Raw genomic sequence first — 13,413 nt, forward strand, 5'->3', positions numbered from 1 at the left:
ATTTTCAGTGTTGATGCTATGGGCCTCTATAGCGCACATTATCGTAAACTGTCTTCTAAGGTCAGGTGTCTCTTTTAGGTCAACTACTGTAAGGGTGGAGCAACAATTAATAGTTAGCTACCTGGATAATAAATTATTGTTAGGAATTAAATATTGATACTTTGACTATTGATCGCAAATTATTTTTTCGATAAATTTTTGAAGCATCGATATATTAACATTTAAATTAGAAGCTTAATTTTTGTGCTTTCCCGTTCACATTCATTTGGCCTTCCATTTCATTCAGACTGGCATAATAGCTTTGGGAGACCACAGGGGGGTGATATAACATTTACTGTACTTAATACTAAGTTATTGTCACCTCTGTCACCCCTACATTTGTGCAGCAGGTGTTTCGCAAAGTGTTTCATTGTGGATAATGTTATGGCGGATAAACAAATTGGAGTGCTTTGGGGAAAGGGTAAAAGAAGTCAAGAGTCATTTCAGATTCTGGGTTGATGGAGCTGGCTAATATCCCATTTGAACAGATATCATGGTGAACGGCAGATATGTGCAGCGAAAGGCAACAAACAGGTACAACCTACAACTGTGGAAGCTTTGAACCGTGAAGACGGCATAGATCCCAAGCCTGCTTTTTATACATATAAATATTTAAATATATTTTAATGAAATAATACATGTTTCTGGACTAATACTGGCAGTGCATTACATGAAGGTTCACAATGGACATATTCTTGTGTTTAAAAACAGGTTTGAATGTTTTAGCTTGACACGTAAAAAAAAAAATAAAAAAATACAACACTCATGGTGCAGGACCTGTCACAAATTTCAAATATGTCCATCTAGCGCATGTTTATGTGGACAATAAAAAAACAGCATAGATGGGCACAAGAAGGTGTCCTGTGTGAACAGCCCCTACGGCTTTATAAAAGACGTCACTAGTAACGAACAAGTGCAATTTTTTATTAGATAAGGGTCATTATTGCTAAATAGGCCATTAGCAAAAATGCAGAATTATGCCTTTGATAAAACTCTAAGAGTTTTACTCTAAGAGTTTACTATTCCAAATAATGCATAATAGAGGATAATCAAAATTATTGTAATCATCATTATGGCCGTTTAAATAACAGAAAGGCTCATTCAGGAGCAGTCGTTATGGAACCCAAGAGGTCTGGATCACTGATTTGAGCTGAAATCACAAATTGAGGAACAGCGAAAACAGGTTGTTTACAGGCAGTAGAAAATGCATAGTGATTATATGTGCCACAGCAGACATAGAGAGCTATTCTTAGAGTCTTTCATCATGAGAGGAGGGAGAGAGAACTAAGACAGAGAAAGAGAAGATGGAAGGATGTTAAGGAGTCGCAGGGGGACGTGATGGAAGTCTGAGAAAAAGAAAGAGACAAAAAGACATGGAGGGCCTTGTGATGGAGAGAATAAAAAGATGATAAAGTGAGGGGAAGCAGAGGAGAGTGTTAAGAAATTATAAGGGAGCAATGATGGTTGGGGGGGGGGGGGGTGAACAAAGTGTGGAGGAGATGGGGGGCATCAGGAACCTAAGAAGGTGTAAAGCTTGCCGACCAGAAGTCAGAGCTGCAAATTAATGCTGAGAGAAGCAGAAGAGGGAGGGAGAGAAAGAGAGAGGGAGAAAGAAGCATTTTAGAGCATCTTGAGAGACATCTGGAAGAATTCATAGCTGAATACAAAGAAATATAGTACAACACTGTTAATGGTCACTGATGACTTTTTAAGATCTATCTTCATCTAAATCTACATGATTTTTCATCTATCCAGGTGTCCTTTGACTATAGTCCATCCATCCATCTATTCATCCATCCATTAAGGTTTCATTTTGAGCATCATTTATCCGTATGTTCATCCATTAATGCATCCTTTCATTTCAGTCCACCCACACTTCTGTCCATTTTGTTCTACCTTCCATCAACCCACCCATCCATCCATCCATCCATCCATCAAGGTTTTACTTCGACTGTCATCCATCCATCCATCCATCCATCTTTCATCCATCTGTATGTTCATCCATCAATGCATCCTTTCATTTCAGTCCACCCATATTTCTGTCCATTTTGTCCAACCTTCCATCAATCCACCAATCCACACATTCAACCACCCACCCACCCACCCATCCATCCATCCATCCATCCATCCATCCATCCATCCATCTGTATGTTCATCCATTAATGCATCCTTTAATTTCAGTCCACCCATATTTCTGTCCATTTTGTCCAACCTTCCATCAATCCACCAATCCACACATCCAACCACCCACCCACCCACCCACCCATCCATCCATCCATCCATCCATCCATCCATCCATCCTTATGTTCATCCATTAATGCATCCTTTCATTTCAGTCCACCCACACTTCTGTCCATTTTGTTCTACCTTCCATCAACCCACCCATCCATCCATCCATCCATCCATCAAGGTTTTACTTCGACTGTCATCCATCCATCCATCTTTCATCCATCCGTATGTTCATCCATCAATGCTTCCTTTCATTTCAGTCCACCCATATTTTTGTCCATTTTGTCCAACCTTCCATCAATCCACCCATCCATGGTTTAATTTTGACCATCATCCATCCATCCATCCATCCATCCATCCTTTCGTCCATTTATTCAAACGTCTGTCAGTCAATCCATCCATCTATCCATTTATCTGTCTGTCTGTCTATCTGCCTGACTTTCCATCCATCCTACCAGTCACATGTTTAGAGGGTTTGGTGGGATGTTGAATTGTATCTGGAATAAAATGATGTTTAGGGAGTGTGTACAAATGGCTCAGGAGTTTAGTGAGCATGTTCAGTAGGCTGTGAAGTTTAGAGAGTGTGTATAAACCAGAGTTCCTACTCTTTTCAAGGCACATATTTCCAGCACATTTCCAAGACATTTTATGTGCCACACGGTTATAATATTTAAGCAAAACCACATGAGAGGTCATTAAAATTGTGGTTATTGGGGGGTTATTTATTTATTTATTTATTTTTTCAAAATTCTGTATTCAACAGTTTAATGAAATTTCATAAAAGAAATGGTGTCTAATCAAATTAATTTTTTAAAACTTTAATCAACTGATTTTTTTTATTTTATTTTAATTAATTACATTTTTAAACATAACATTGCATTATTTTTTATCAAATGAAGTGTTTTTCTACAAAATCCTCACAGCACAATCCGAAACAACACTGGAGATATTTTTTCAAGTGCTGCACAACAGAACATCAGAGATGTGAGATATTGCTTTAATACACTGATAACACTTTACAATAAGGTTCCATTCATTAACATTAGTTAATGCATTAGGTATTATGAACATACAATTAACAATATATTTTACAGCATTAATTAAACTTTGTCAATGTTAGATAATAAAAATACAGTTGTTCACCTGTTAGTTCATAATGCATTAGCTAATGTTACAAGTACAACTTTTGATTAATTTTTTTTTTAGTATATGTTGAAATTAACATTAACTAAGATTAATAAATGCTGTAAAAGCATTGCTCATTGTAAGTTCATGTTAACTAATGTTGTTTGCTAATGTTAACAAATGGAACCTTATTGTAAAGTGTTACCAATACATTATTAATTAATTGATCATAAAGCATGATCTTTTTCAAATTTCAAGCATCCATTTAAATTGAGCTTTTATTTTGGCATTTCTGTGCATTTTTGAGAGCAATTTCTCAACCACGGATAAGCAGTTTGCTACTTGCCCCATTGTATTATTAAACCCCATTAAAATTAATATATAACCTGTATGTGCTGCACGCTTCAGAGCGCTCAGCTCACTGTCATCTACTGCACACATGCACACACCCAGAGCATGCGTAATGCTAATGACGAGATGTTTTTAGCATACGAATGGCCGGCACACAGCACATGTACATTTTATATACTTTTTAATTAAATTGCAGCCTTTTGCGGTTTAATAATCACATTTGGACACATAGAGATTTTAATTAGATTAATTGTGCATTTTCATCCTAAATACGTCAGATTGGCCGATCACTGATCACAGACTTAAGATGAAGATCGGCTGATTTAGATCGGTGGCCGATCAATTGGTGCACCCCTAAACTCATGTGTAGATAAACTCAATAAAATATTTAGGGAGCATATATAAACCCTTCTGTTATGAACACATCTGCAGAAGCAGTAAAGTGTTTAGGAATTGTAGACAAGGAATGTGTGTGAACTACATTATTACATTTAACTTCCTTGCAGATGTATCGAGCAGTCAAGGGAGCGTACACACAACAAGTGCAGTAGTCTCTAGGAAGCGTGGGCAAACTCCAGGAGTGTGAAGGAACTGAAGATATTTTGGGGAAGTCACCTTCATAAAGTCACCTTCACAAAACACTGCAGTGTGTCAACAAAATATCCTGATAACATCTGCCACCAACCATGCTCATTAAACACACACACACACACACACACACACACATACATACAGAAAAAAGAGCTTGGCTCTGTTTTTCCGATGAGAAATCTGTCAATAAATAAAACTTTCCTTGCGACACACACAAACTCCTGTTCCGCATAGCTGTCATTAATTAAACAAACATACATAAAATGAGATTAGAATTGACAAAGTTGTGCCTCATGTTTTTCTTTCAACAGCCTACACCAGCGCACACAACACTCAAGAGATTTTTTGTTCAAAAACAAGCAGTAAACTATAGCCTACTCTACAAACTGTGTTGCAAATGTAGACAGCTTTGGTGATTATAAAGGGAGCAATATAATATTTTAATTATCGGCATCGGCCGATACATTTTCTCCTTTGGCCGATTTGTTTCTTGAGGGAGCCGAGAATCGCCTGCTTGCATGTGAAGCAACTGAGACATGTAAATGACCAGTCACGGTTCGTTTTGTTGTTACGTGCCATCGTGTTAATACAATAATAGACCAGTGTGCAACACAGTCTCATTTAAACAGTCTGCATATCAAAGGCAGACGTGTTTGAGCTCATAATGTTAAAGTGCTCACCTGTTTCATTCTCCCTCTCTCTCCTCAACAGCTCCCTGTAACTTTTAACTGTCTTGTCTAATGATAAAAAGGCAAATATCAACAAAAATAATATCATATACCATCTGCAAATATGCACATATCTCGTTTAAACAGATGTAATAAACCAACCTCACACAACTTCAGCAGATCCAGCATCCTGTGGAATGCTCATATATCTTCCTCTGAAGCACATATTAAAACAGGCTCACATCAAGAGTTCCCTGTCACTTTTTTAATGATAAAATCAAATATCAATAAAACTTCTATTATATACCAACTGCAAACATGCAGATATTTTGTTTAAACAGATGTAATTCACGAACCTCACGAAAATCCAGCGTTTTCTTCCCGTCGAGTGCTCATCTAATGTCTTCCTTTGAAGCATGTATTCTATCAGCCAGAATCAAAACTTCAGTATCAGGATCAAAAGTTCCAACAATCCAAGCAGGCAATCCAGGCTGTTTAAACTGTCAGGAGATTGTTGCTCGCGCTGTATACATAAGAGCACGTGAGTGCAACCAAAGTCTTTCTAGCAAGTCAGTCCACTGTTGGCCATGTTTGGAATGCTCTTGGGAGGCTATTACCAGTCATGGCTGTGCAGCTTTACTCTATCTACTTTAATGGGGAAAGACCGAAATCTCCAAAAGGGTTGGTCAAGATTACGATCAAAGAACATATTTCAAATCAGCAGTAAAATCTGACAACACTGGTATCATAAATGGTGCTTCTTTACCTAAGATTACACTTAAAAAAGTAATTTTTTCCGGCTTTTATAGCTAATGCGCATGCGCGTTCTCGAGTTGATTGACAGGTGATGTCTGTATCTAAAAGGTGATTGGCTCTTTTACCTGTAAGGAGGGACTTCCTATCTACATCCATTGACCGTTGGCTGCAGTTGGCTGTTCTAATTTATTCCATTCATTTTAATAGAATTGGCCCATCTCTGCTAAATAGCCTCTGGTGCAACTTCAAAGTAAAAGTGCTTCACGTGTGCTATAAGTAAATGTCTTATTCACTATGTGAAGCAACAGTATGTACAATTGGTTTGATTCAGTATTTTTTGAGTAAATGTGATTGCTAACGTGGACATGCCATCTATGGTTGCTGGACTACTGTGTGTAGTTGAAGTTAAAAAGATCCTGCTTTGTGGCCCCTGAGCTTTACACTGTACACTTGGAAAATACATTACATATTTTAAAAATCATCATTCTATCTTGGGAACATCAATTTTAAATCTGCTTTGAAGGAAAATAATGAAATGACCCCTGTTTTCACCTCTAAATTCATATTTACTGTATCTCTTCACAAGCTCTCTCCTCAAATATACTTTATTTAAACCTGGAATTGAGCGTTTTCCCAAGAGCTGTCATTTCATCTCCCTCCCTTGCTTGGCATATTCGACTCAGCATCAATGATTCATGTATTCTATATACATAAACAGACAAACAAGTTTCCCAACAAGCCCAACAAATAGAGCTGCAGTGTGTGTGCCAGCAAGATTGTAGTGTTTAATCATTTCTGAAACACACACACAAGGAAACACAATGAGACTGAAAAGGCTTTCACATGACAGGTGAGAGAGGAGGTCAGGCCTTGATCCATTTGATTAACATTTAGACAGCTTTTACTACACCAAAGAAATAAAACAATGAATTAAGGCAATATACCCCTCCACTACACGGGGGGGGGGGGGGGGGGGGGGGTTGACTAATGTGGTGATTAGTTAGACCTATTATATGGATAGAAGGAAGGAAGGAAAGGGGTGGAAGGAATAACGGAAGGATGGGGGAAAAGAGGTAAAGAAGGAAAGAAGGATGGAAGGAAGAGAGAGGATGGAAGGAAAAAAGGTTGGAAGGATGGAAAGAAAGAAGAAGAAAAGGAACCAGGCAAGGAAGGAAGGAAAAAAGGAAGAAAGAAATGTAGAAGGATGGAAGAAAAGAAGGAAGGAAGGAAGGAAGGAGGGAGGGAAGTAGGGAAGAAATGAAGGTAAGAAAGAAATAAGGAACAGGAACAAATGAAGGAAGGAGGGAAGGAAGGAGGGATGGAAGATAGCAGGAAAGAAAGGAATGAACAAAGTAAATAAGGAAGAAAACAGAAGGAAAGAGGCAAAGAGGGAAGGAGGGAAGGAAGGAAGAAGGCAAAGAGGGAAGGAAAGAAGTAGGGAAGGAAGGAAGGAAGGAGACAAAGAGGGAAGGAAGGAAAGAAAGAAGAAGAAAAAGAACAAGGGGAGGAAGGAAGAAAGGAAGAACAAAAAGGGAAGGAAGAAAAGAAGGAAGGAAGGAAGCAAGGAAGGAGGAAAAGAGGGAAGGAAGAAAGGAAAGAAGAAAGGAAGGAGGCAAAGAGGGAAGGAAGCAAGGAAGGAAGGAGGAAAAGAGGGAAGGATGGAGACAAGGAAGGAAGGAAGGAAGGAAGAAACAACAGAAGGAAAGAAGGAAGGAAAGAGGAAAAGAGGGAAGGAAGGAGGGAAGAAATGAAGGTAAGAAAGAAATAAGGAACAGGAACAAATGAAGGAAGGAGGGAAGGAAGGAGGGATGGAAGATAGCAGGGAAGAAAGGAATGAACAAAGAAAATAAGGAAGAAAACAGAAGGAAAGAGGCAAAGAGGGAAGGAGGGAAGGAAGGAAGAAGGCAAAGAGGGAAGGAAAGAAGTAGGGAAGGAAGGAGACAAAGAGGGAAGGAAGGAAAGAAAGAAGAAGAAAAAGAACAAGGGGAGGAAGGAAGAAAGGAAGAACAAAAAGGGAAGGAAGAAAAGAAGGAAGGAAGGAAGCAAGGAAGGAGGAAAAGAGAGAAGGAAGAAAGGAAGGAAGGAAGAAAGGAAGGAGGCAAAGAGGGAAGGAAGCAAGGAAGGAAGGAGGAAAAGAGGGAAGGAAGGAGACAAGGAAGGAATGAAGGAAGGAAGAAACAACTGAAGGAAAGATGGAAGGAAAGAGGAAAAGAGGGAAGGAAGGAGGGAAGAAATGAAGGTAAGAAAGAAATAAGGAACAGGAACAAATGAAGGAAGGAGGGAAGGAAGGAGGGATGGAAGATAGCAGGGAAGAAAGGAATGAACAAAGAAAATAAGGAAGAAAACAGATGGAAAGAGGCAAAGAGGGAAGGAGGAAAGGAAGGAAGAAGGCAAAGAGGGAAGGAAAGAAGTAGGGAAGGAAGGAAGGAAGGAGACAAAGAGGGAAGGAAGGAAAGAAAGAAGAAGAAAAAGAACAAGGGGAGGAAGGAAGAAAGGAAGAACAAAAGGGAAGAAAAGAAGGAAGGAGGAAAAGAGGGAAGGAAGAAAGGAAGGAAGGAAGGAAGAAAGGAAGGAGGCAAAGAGGGAAGGAAGGAGACAAGGAAGGAAGGAAGGAAGGAAGAACAACAGAAGGAAAGAAGGAAGGAAGGAGGAAAAGAGGGAAGGAAGGAGGGAAGAAATGAAGGTAAGAAAGATATAAGGAACAGGAACAAATGAAGGAAGGAGGGAAGGAAGGAGGGATGGAAGATAGCAGGGAAGAAAGGAAGGAACAAAGTAAATAAGGAAGAAAAAAAGAAGGAAGGAGGAAAAGAGGGAAGAAAGCAAGCAAAGAAGGAATGAAGGAAGGAAGTAAGGGAGGAAAAGAGGGAAGGAAAGAAGGAAGGAATGAACAACAGAAGGAAAGATGGAAGGAAGGAGGAAAAGAGGGAAGGTAGCAGGGAAGAAAGGAAGGAACAAAGAAGGAACAAAAGACAGAAGGAAGGAGATAAGGACAGAAGGAATAAATGAAGAAAAAAAGAAAGAAAAATATCTAGATACCTGTATAGAAAGAATGATACATAGACAGAAGGGTAGATAGATTTTAAGCAGCATGAGTGTTAGTCAGGGATCATGTTCGGTAATGAAGCATTTAACTGGACTCTTTTCCGGAAGGCTCCATAAATGGTAAAGAGCACTTTCAAATCAATCTTTAACCAACTCAAACAGATCAAACTTCCTCAACACACACACACAAGACACAAAAGTCAGCCGGAAATGTATTTGTTTACAGTTTTTTCAGAAAATACAGTCCACTCAGACACAATAACCGCTGTGAAAAGAGGCATATTGCATCTAACCGCACAACACTTTCTGATCTTTCTCTTTCATTGCATCTCTTTTGCTGTTGCCTTCCATCTCTCTGTCAGACTGGCCTTCTGTGACCTTTCTGAAGTATTTAATTAGTATCTGTGCTTCCTGCTGACTGGCACTATGGGCCGTGAGGCTGGAGGGATGGGCCTGTGGCTCTGAAATTAACCTGTCATTCAAAGACAAAACTCACGACCAAACCAGAATATTTAACTCACAAACTTTAACTTTAACGCACATTCATATTTAAATGCTTGACAAAAATGCATTTGTCGGAGCAATTGTCGAAGCATTACTATCCACATTCATTTCATAGCTCATCACTCTTACTACCTGACAACAATTGTCTCATTTGTTTCTATTTTTCTCCTGAAAAACTTTAGGAGAATATCTGAGACAAAGTTGATACTTAAATGAGAAATAACTGATAACTCGAAAGAGCTATCAAAAGAGCAACCTCTGTGCAACAAAAGTTGTTACAAGTTATTGCAAGATACCTAGAATTCCATTCAATTCACGTGAGATGAAGTTTAAATGGCAGGACACTGACCAGTGCGTGGGTTGATGCTGAAGAAGTTTTGTGGGTTGCCGCTGGAGATACGGAATGAAAGGCGGGGCTCAGCTGCCATGGCGTCAGGGTCCTGCGCCTGGATCTGAATGACTGACTGGTCCTTCGGGGAGTTTTCTGGAATGGTGGCGTGATACATCGGTTCAGATGTGAGGGGAGCATTGTCATTGACATCTTCAACCTGTTAAAAAAGCTTATTAGTTTGTGTGTTCCATGGGAATCGAACCAACAACCTTGGCGCTGACAGTGCCATGCTCTACCAATTGAGCTACATTACTATACATTACTAGTATCAGAAATGTTTTGTACAAGACACACATTTGCATAATCTATTACGTGGGATGCATGCACACACATACACAAATTTACCTGTATGTACACCTGTAATGCTGCTGATTGTGGAACTACACCCAAATCTGTGGCGTACACTGTCAGCCAATAGGAGTCCTGCGTCTCTCGATCCAACAGATCTGTAGTGTAGATCACACCTGAAAAACAAAATTAATTTAAAAAAAGTTAATTGGGAATGGAATGAAACAGAACTGTTGAGTTCCAGTGAAAACAGGTGTCACACGGATTGTAGCACAATTAAGATTTTATTATTTAACTGTGGTAAAATCACTGTAACACATTTTGTGTGCATTTATCAAGATTTAAAAACTGCCTTTAACACAAGGCTTAGAACTAGGGTTGGGCGATATATATTGATTATTCACAATATATTTTGTTTTTAGCTTTTCCAGAACAAACAAATACATTTTGTGATTGTTTTATTAGTTATATCGTCCAGTCCTAGTCATAACTATCCATTTAGTTTCTTTGTTAATAGGTAAAATTCTGTTCTGTGTACAGTCTGTTTTGATTTTTGCATTGTTCATATTTAAAATGCTGGTTGAAAATCTTTAATTAAGGTTGAAATGATGGTTAAAGACATGAATTTAAGCCTTTCCAGACCAAATACAAAAAGTGTTTTTTTTTTGTTTGTTTTTTTATATCACCCTGCTCTAGTTGGAACTGTTTCTGTTTTACAATAATTAAACAATTATTTTAGTTTCTATACTAACAGGTAACATAGGCTACACATAGACAAATCAAAATCGTATCAACTATACACCGATCAGCCACAACATTAAAACCACCTGCCTTATATTGTGTGGTCCCCCTCGTGCCACCAATACAGCGCCAACCCTCATCTGAGAATAACGTTCTGAGATGCTATTCTTCTCACCACAATTGTACAGAGGAGTTATCTGAGTTACCGTAGACTTTGTCAGTTTGAACCAGTCTGGCCATTCTCTGTTGACCTCTCTCATCAACAAGGCATTTCCATCCACAGAACTGCCGCTCACTGGATGTTTTTTGTTTTTGGCACCATTCTGAGTAAATTCTAGAGACTGTTGTGCGTGAAAATCCCAGGAGATCAGCAGTTACAGATATATTCAGAATACTATTCTGAGATGCGGGTTGGCGCTGTTTTGGCGGCACGAGGGGGACCTACACAATATAAGGCAGGTGGTTTTAATGTTGTGGCTGATCGGTGTATGTTAATACATACTGTCAAAAAGACTAAGGCAGAAACTCTGTAAAATGTGTGTGTGTGTCAAAGCAATGGTAGCTTGTGTAAAATTTCGATCAGTAAGGAGGTCACTGCCATAAGTCATGTATCTGCAGACAACATAAACAGGGGGACGAAAACAAACCTCGGGGAAAATAAAAAAATAAAACCCTGACCATCTGACCTAAACATTTTCAAACTCTGTGTAAGCGTAAATTAAAACTTTCAGTCTTGGAAACAAAAATGAAATTATGCCCATGGTCAGAAAAACACTAAACAAAACACAAAACAATTGACTGCCAGGCACAGATATAGTAGCAATGTGCTCTGCCGGGACCGCTGAAATAGGTAAAAATATCTTTTTTTATGTGGTTGGCTTTGTTGTACAGCATTGAAAAACACACCAAAAAACAGCAATGAAACTGCAAAAACGTACCATGGTAACCATAGTTTTAGCAAAAATATTGTTTCTACAGTAAAATGGTGCCAACTTGGTATTAAGCTACAAATGACATCATACAAAGATATTGAACAATATGATTTATGACATACAGTACTGTGTAAAAGTCTTAGGCTCATAAGATGTTTCACAAAAGCATTTGTCTTAAGATGGTTTTTTATATCTTCAGCTTTAGTTTGTCAGTAGGAAAAATACATTTTAGACTCCCAAACATTACTTTTGTAAATAGAAAAGATTAGAATAGAAGAACAGGGCACTCTGCAACAGATGTCATGGCCCCCACAAAACCCCCCACTGAACATCATGTCAGTCTGAGATTACATAAAGAGACAGAAGCAATTGAGACAGCCTAAATAGATAGAAGAACTGTGGAGAATTCTCCAAGAAGCTTGGAACATCCTATCTGCCAACTACCAAGAAAAACTGTGTCCAGGTGTACCTACGAGAATTGGTGCTGTTTTAAAGGCAAAGGTGGTCACAATATTTGATTTATATTGATTTAGCTTTTTTTATGATTACTGGACTTTGAATGACATTAAGTGATAAATGAAAATTATTTATTTCATTACTTTTGAAGACATCCTCACTATGCAACATTTTCACAAGTGCCTAAAACTTTTGCACAGTACTGTGTACTGTAACATATAAGAAAGCTTCTTATAAGGATATATATTTAATTTATTACTTACAACAAGTAGTAACAAAGTTGAAACCATAACTGCAGCAACTATTGTTTTAGGCAAGTGTAAATTACTTGAGTAACTGTACTTCATTAGCAAAGCATTATTTTGGGGAATCTGTACTTTACTTGAGTACTATTGAAACTCAATATCTGTTCTCTAAGTCAATTACATTTCAAAGGAAAACATACTTTTTACTCATTACAATTTAATTTAGACCTTTAAAGTAAAAGTAGGTCTACATACTGTGCAGGCCATTTTAATGTAAATATTGTCTCTTATAATAAATAAATAAATAAATAGATAAATAAATAATTTAAAAGTCCATTAAAAATGTGTCCCCACCCATTTTTACTTAATTTTCTTAAAAACAACAAATGAGTTATTTGGCAGTATAAAATGTAATGCTTGCTTTTTACTTTTAAATACTTAAGTGCAATTAAATATGGAAACTTTTTTCCTTTTACTCAAGTATGTTTTTGCTCAGATATTTTGACTTTTGAGCAAAACTGTGAAACAGTACCCATACTTTAACATAAGTCATTTGTATTTGTATAGCACATTTTACAAAACACATTGTTTCAAAGCAGCTTTACAGAAGGTCATGCATTAACGTCTTTAAGATTCAAGTTAAAAGTTTCTTTTCCATGATACATTTTTGTAATCTAACCAGAATCAGACCTGAAACTGGCAAAGGGGCTTTGCTATAGTGAAAAACAGTCTCAGCAGTGTGTGTGTGTGTGTGTGTGTGCATGTCTGACATTAATAATTCAGTCTGTTAGCCTGTAAAATTCATAAAATACTTTAGTTTAGTGTTGAGTGAGAGAACCCATAATGTATTCAGAACACCAGCAGAACTGCCTGAGGAATGCTGAAATGAGAGAAGACGACAAAAAAAGAGACACAGATGGAGAGAGAGAGAGAGAGAGAGAGAGAGAGAGAGAGAGAGAGAGAGAAAGAGAGAGAGTATTCTATTCTCTGAGGTAATAGAAAGTCACTTTATCCAATCAGAGACAGAGATTGAAAGTCCAGCCTCAACAAACCAA

At 38.0% G+C, this 13,413-nt stretch overlaps 1 protein-coding gene across 1 annotated transcript in view; it reads right to left on the bottom strand.

Moving 5' to 3' along the window:
• LOC127429530 (protocadherin Fat 3-like) overlaps nt 1-13,413 on the bottom strand; it is a 111,561-nt gene that overhangs the window by 76,516 nt on the left and 21,632 nt on the right. The window contains exons 2-3 of the mRNA XM_051678590.1: nt 10,042-10,160; nt 9,655-9,853 (exon numbers count right to left, since the gene is read on the bottom strand). Of these exons, the coding sequence (XP_051534550.1) occupies nt 9,655-9,853; nt 10,042-10,160 (318 nt within the window). The remainder of the gene's footprint in view (nt 1-9,654; nt 9,854-10,041; nt 10,161-13,413) is intronic.

The sequence above is a fragment of the Myxocyprinus asiaticus genome, chromosome 39 (assembly GCF_019703515.2).
Source record: "Myxocyprinus asiaticus isolate MX2 ecotype Aquarium Trade chromosome 39, UBuf_Myxa_2, whole genome shotgun sequence".
Taxonomy (NCBI): Eukaryota; Metazoa; Chordata; class Actinopteri; order Cypriniformes; family Catostomidae; genus Myxocyprinus; species Myxocyprinus asiaticus.